At 36.2% G+C, this 6,273-nt stretch overlaps 1 protein-coding gene across 2 annotated transcripts in view; it reads right to left on the bottom strand.

Annotated features, from left to right (window-relative positions):
• LOC106942345 (uncharacterized) overlaps positions 1-6,023 on the bottom strand; it is a 12,462-nt gene extending 6,439 nt beyond the window's left edge. The window contains exons 1-3 of one of the 2 annotated variants that reach the window (XM_015025607.1): positions 1,518-6,023; positions 1,046-1,180; positions 782-916 (exon numbers count right to left, since the gene is read on the bottom strand). In XM_015025607.1, the coding sequence (XP_014881093.1) occupies positions 1,546-2,781 (1,236 nt within the window). In that variant the 5' untranslated portion in view covers positions 2,782-6,023 and the 3' untranslated portion in view covers positions 782-916; positions 1,046-1,180; positions 1,518-1,545. Of the gene's footprint in view, positions 1-781; positions 917-1,045 lie in introns of both variants that reach the window. The other variant, XM_015025606.1, reaches the window with a different exon arrangement.
• Between the last annotated feature and the right edge of the window lie 250 nt (positions 6,024-6,273).

Below are 6,273 nucleotides of genomic sequence, written 5' to 3'. Positions count from 1 at the left end.
TCTGGTCTTGGTCTTGTCTTGGTCTCGGGTTAGGTGGTCTTGAACACAACACTGCTGACAATTTTGCTTTTTAATGAGAAGGTGTTTTAAAAATGATAAAATAATCAATACACTGTTTTACAAGAGTTAAGGTGCCAAACATTGCCCTGTACAGGCTGCTGTGGGATGGGGTAAAGCTTGCAGTGATGTTGATGTTAGTTAGTAGGACACATACAAGATATCAAATGAAATTACTTAGCCAAGATTAATGTGGGTGCAACTAGATCAGGATTATTACTTCTACTTTATTAAATGATTGACATTTACATTACTCTGAAATCCTACATGTAGTGGCCAGTACAGAAGTTTTTTTTACATGTGGAATTAATTATGTAATGTTGTCTAAAGAAGTTGTCCAGCCTTACTGCCATGTTCAGCTCCTCATTTGCCTGGATAACCATCTGTGACACTTATATTTGGAACTCGCACGGAAGTGAACAATTACATTAATTTTGTCAAGTGTTTCAATGTTTAAAACAGCCAAGTAGTCAGTAAAACATGGCAATTCTTTCAGAAGACTCTTTTAAAACCAACTCAGCTTTTAATTCAAACCTTTTCAAAAAACTACATCTTGTTCTTCTTTTTATCAACAAGCACACATATTTGCCAAAAACACATTACATATGATTTCATCTTAGAAGCAATTTTGTTGTCAATTTTGTAGCTCTGTGTAAAAGATGTGTAACTGTGAAAATTCTGTTCATTCATCTTATAATGACATAGCAACAAAGATATCCATTACCTTTGGTTAACTTTGTCTAGGAAGCTCAGTTCTGTCCCTGAACAAAATCACACCAGCTGAGTAGTGATTCAGGATGTAGAAGGTGTCCATGACTCCCAATGCATGGGCAGCCACATGCAGAAGGCTTTCAATGATCTGCACAAGGAATATCAGCGTTTCCACATATTAAACATGCATCCAAAAGTCTTCTCACACAAATCTCAAAATTGGTTTGTATTAATCTTGAAAATGAAGATGTTTTACAAATGACTGAAACAAACATACCTCCCCTGTCTACCACTGATGTGGTCGAAGAGTGCACAAGTCAGAATGATGAATCACAATGCTCCGACCTTTAATTTGTGACGGAACAACTGCTACTACAGCTTCTGTGTCACTCTTTTTCCAAAGCAAGGTTAACTGCAAATCAGATATACAAACAAACAAATTAAAACATTTGAAAGTAATACAATAAAAATGTATATTTTACAAAATTTAAATAATACTTTATGCTAACAGCCAGCCATAATAAAGACAAAATCTATACCAGACTGCAATACATAGATGTCAGTTATGTTATCCCATGTTAGCCACATAATGAAATTGTGAAATGCAGGCTATTATTACTTGTTTACTTCTAATGAAATTTCAGAAATGAATATTACAAAAAAATTTTATCAGATAATTTCATTGTTTTTAACAAACTAATTCTTTATGTGGAACTGCAACAGAGTCTCAAAGGTAGGTGAAACCTTACCTGTGATTCTTTATTATAATCATCATCATCAGCAGCAGCAGCTTTGTGATTTGTTTTTTGTGCCTTTGGGAGTTCTGGGATTGGGTAATGTCTTCGGGGGATTGAAATACTTGAATTTGGTCTTTGTCTGACCAGCAGAACTTTCCCTCTTGTTCCATTTTTCTTTGGGATCATCTGCCGGTTTATTCAAAACTCTGACAGTTTGGTCCAGAAGTTTGTCTGGCAGACCATGCTGCATAACATGTTCAACATACCGACCTTGTAAAGATGTATACAATTTTGTGATGAAGTCTGCTGGTCTGAGGTACTTTTTTTTGGCCAAGATGTTCTTTTTTACCAAGCCAAACCACAGCTCCACATGGCAGTTTGTTTCTCTTGATTTGCTTGTTTTATTTGTTGCAGCAGATGTGGGTGTTTTGTACCGTGTTAAGTCGCCAAGTAACATTCCGCTCCACAGTGGGATGATTCCCATGTAGTTCTTCACAAGCACATCAACTATACCAGGACAGTAGTAATGATTTTCTGTGATCTCTGATTCCTCAGACAGAATGTCAACCTGAGCTTGGTCCCGTAAAACTTGGAAAGTCTTTGTAAATGGTGAGTTAGCAATAATGCTGTTGCTTTTGTCACTTTTGCTGTGTTGTGCTTCTGCTGTATGCTGGCCATCTTCATCTTTCTCTGACTTGTTTTTGGAGATACAGCTGTTGAGGTATGCTTGACTTGTTTGTACTAAGGGGTTGCAATGTTTTGCATCAAATAGTACACACATGTTGTAAAACACCTCCATGGCAAGTTGGAGGTTATTGCAGTTTAAAAGGGATGCGAAACAATAGCTTGCATACTCTAAGCCTCGATCACGGGTCTTTTTCCCAAAAGCTTGTGTAACAGCCTTCATAATATGGGCAGAGCACAGGTGCAATACTGTGAAGTTTTTCATTACAACTTTATGTTCATGCACAATCTCAAACGCTCTATCTAGGTACTGTGAAATATCCTCCTTGTTAAAGGCTAGTAGCACACTATTAATGAGAGCCCAGCTGTAGTCGGTTTCTATCTGTGCTTTTTTGATTTTGGTAGTGTGGGTCAGTTTTCTGTTGAATTCCATCAACCAGTGTGAAATGGAAGGAACAGTATGGCTGTTGGTCAGTAGCTCAGTTATGGGCAAAGGAGGTTTGTCCTTCCCCATCCCTGGCAAAACCATAGCATAATACAGAATTTTTTTTTTCCTGACCAGGTATTTTTTGTACAACACTCCCTGTGGCATCAAGATGGAGGGTAACAGGTGATGAATTTCTTAGATGGTGGGCCAATATCTGTAATCCAGTGTCTGTTTGTAAATGCACTGCAAAAGGGTCAATGTGAAGTTGTTGGAAATATCCCTTGGAGTTTGAATTAATGCTTGTTTCTTTAATCAGTTTTTGTGTTAACACGAGCTCAAGTATTATGTCATCATGGAGTCTTGTACTCTTCTTTAATTCTGATGAAATTTTTCTTAAAACATCTTTAGTGAGGCTTTTCGTAATGTTCCCCGCTGTGATTTCTTGGATTGGTGTCTGCCTCAACTTTGAATTGTAGTATTTACTGACACCATCTGCTACAGCTTTGGCTATCTTACCTCTTTTTAAGTATTTTGCTGGTCTGAATCTCCATTCTTTTTTACGGTGTGTCACCGAACCAAGCCGTTTCACAATAAAAGAGATTTTGCTGTCAAATGGTTTAGGGATGTTCTTCTTTCTAAAAGTATAAATTGCATTGCATCCATTAAAGGTGCATTTGGCACGAGCAATAAAAAATGGACACGTTTTTTTACGGCTGCTACTGAGTTTCACGTGTTGATATTTAAAGGAAAGTGTACAACATGGATTTATTTTGTTGAATTGATCATATAATATCTCAGTCCAAGGGTGACGTAATTGACTGTGGTGATGTTTGGGTTTGATTTTTTTCCATTCTTTTCTTGTTATCTTTATTTTAAAATTACGAAGGCCTGCCTTGCATTGTCTGTAGTCACTTTTGCTCTGTTTATGTTGTTCCATTTTGTCCATTGTCTTTTTTGGATTTATTCTAGATGTAGCACGTTTCTGGTCATCATTTCTATCCTCTGTTCTTTCCTCATTCTGTTCCTCTGTTCTTTCCTCATTCTGTTCCTCTGTTCTTTCCTCATTCTGTTCCTGTGCTCTTTCCTCATTCTGATCCTCTGTTCTTTCCTGTGTTGTTTCTTCATTCTGATCCTCTGTTGTTTCCTCTGTTCCTTCCTCTGTTCTTTCCTCTGTTCTGTCCGCATTCTGAGCCTCTTTTGTTTCCTCCTGTCCTGTCTGTTGTTGTGAACCTGGCTCTTTTTTATTGACTTCTACTTTGTCCTGTGACGGCTCCCTGTCCTCAGTGGTATTTTGTCCTGTGTCGTCAGAGTACGCATCTTGTGCTGTACTACTCTGTGTGTCCAAACATTCATGGGGCTGAACAATTGCCTGACCTATTCTGTCCCTTTTTTTTCTTTTGAGAGGTTTCTTTGATTTTGTAACTTTTGCATCCTCTGTTATATCGTCATTTTCATCATTATATCCTGTCTGCTGTTCTGACTGTGGTTGTTTAACATGTAATTTAGCTTTGTGCAATGACTGTTCACTGTCCTGCATTGTATTTTGTCCTGTGTAGTAAACAAAATGTTCTTGTCCTGTACTATTCTCTGCTTGATTTTGGGTCCCACTGTCATTTCCACACATCATCATTGGCACATTGCCCTTCTCACTGATTTGGCTACCTAACGAGAAACATATCCGAATTAACACATTTTTATTATATATGTATGTTAAATACAAATCTTATGAGACCCTAGAAGGATACTGATAGGTGCTCATAACAGCCCCTAACAGGAAAATTATAATTACTAATAAAAAATTTCACTTTATCATGTACAACAAACACCACGTCTTTCTAAAAGACATATTTTCCTTCTGTGTTCCTTTAATTTATTTATTTAATTTTGAATTGAATGGCTCTCCATCTTTGTGACACAAAAAATATGCAAAGAATACTGTAACAACAGTGTAACTAGCAAAAAGCAGAAAAAAAACAGTACCTGCATTAAGCACCTTCGTCCATATTCCTTTGCGATCTGAAGCCCAAATGACCTTCAACCACTTCAAATATTTTTTATCATTACTTTTAAATAGATAAAAAACAAGCGACAACCATTGGTCATAAGTTGGAACTGCCTCGCTAAACTTCAATGAAATGAAACACTTAATTATGGCATCAGTGCCTCCTGCTGTTTCCCAAAGATTTCGATTTTTATCGCTCTGTCCTTTCCTGAAACGGCCCATTTGGACAAGAGCTATGAAACGCTTTCTCAGGTGCGCTTCGTTTTCTACTTCTTCTTCTTTGGTGATTGTCAAAAAGAAAAACAAGCTTTGGAGCATTAACGCCACCTACTGGTATCGAGTGTGTTTCATGAGGATTTCTCATATATATTTTTTTATATATTATCCATGTGTACTTATACATACTTATAAATGTACATATATAGAGAGCACTTTCACAGCACCTATTACACCTTATACCTTTAAAAATTACTCTATTTAGAACTACAGTTTAAGCATAGATTTGCATCAATAACCATTTCCACACAATAATTTTTAAGTATTTATTTGATATTTCAATAATTACAATTGATCCTTTTGTTCCAGGCTCTGCACAACTGCTCTTTGAAAAGTGAGGTGATTATCTGGGAGGGGAAGAAAATTGTTAAAGAAAGACAAGCGACAGTAATGCTACGGTTTACTAAAAATAAACTTTGTGTACAGTCTATTAAGTGTCATAAGTGCTAAGTTGGAGTGACTCACCTCTCTTTTCGTTTTCTGTTTCCCTGTTTGTTCAAACACTATTTATATATTACAGGAGAGGCCATGTAAATGTGGGTGGTGAGTTTGTGGTATTTCATAACGGTGCTTATTGCTTAAGAGTAATACATAAAATATTAAAAACAAACAAATAGAAATATGTGTGTTTGCATTTTTTAAAATGCATTTATTTAGATGACATAAAATTCTAAATTAATGAAAGGTGGTTTGACCCTTCAGAGCAGACACTACTTAAGGCTGCAATTGTACCTTTGGTTTATCTTTATACTGTTCCAGAGATGAATAAACCTTTCCTTTGTCCACCTTAGTCTGTCTCGAACATCATACAAACGGAAATCTTGTTACGAAAGACCGACTGCAGATGCATATGTGACATAAGCTGGAAACTATAGAATTAAAGTACTCAATTTCCTATCTAAACTTTTTTTAAAAATTAATAATTACTTTAGATCGAAAACAAATGTCTGTGCCTCATCTATAGGGACTAGTAGAATTATATCAATGTGATTCTGAGTCATTAGGTCACATGACCTGGAAGCTATTGAATAAAAACCCTCAATTTTGACGAAAAAAAATTCCTAAAAAATGGAAAATTATTTAAAATGGAAAACAAATGTCTGTGCCTCATCTATAGGGACTAGTAGAATTATTTCAAAGTGATTCTGAGTCATTAGGTCACATGACCTGGAAGCTATTGAATAAAAACACTCAATTTTGACGAAAAAAATTAATAAAAAATGGAAAATGGCTCAAAAGTGGAAATCAAATGTCTGTGCCTCATCTATAGGGACTACTAGAATTATATCAATGTAATTCTGTCATGTTCCATGTTTCTGTGTGTTTATTTTTGAGTTTCTGTGTAGTCCTGTGAGTCTGTCTCTGCGTCCTCCCCGTTG

This window comes from Poecilia latipinna, unplaced genomic scaffold (genome assembly GCF_001443285.1).
Source record: "Poecilia latipinna isolate Pla-1442-1.1 unplaced genomic scaffold, P_latipinna-1.0 Scaffold4204, whole genome shotgun sequence".
In the NCBI taxonomy this organism is placed as follows: domain Eukaryota; kingdom Metazoa; phylum Chordata; class Actinopteri; order Cyprinodontiformes; family Poeciliidae; genus Poecilia; species Poecilia latipinna.
Note: the sequence above shows the minus strand (reverse complement) of the source record. Positions and strands in the feature narration are given on the sequence as shown.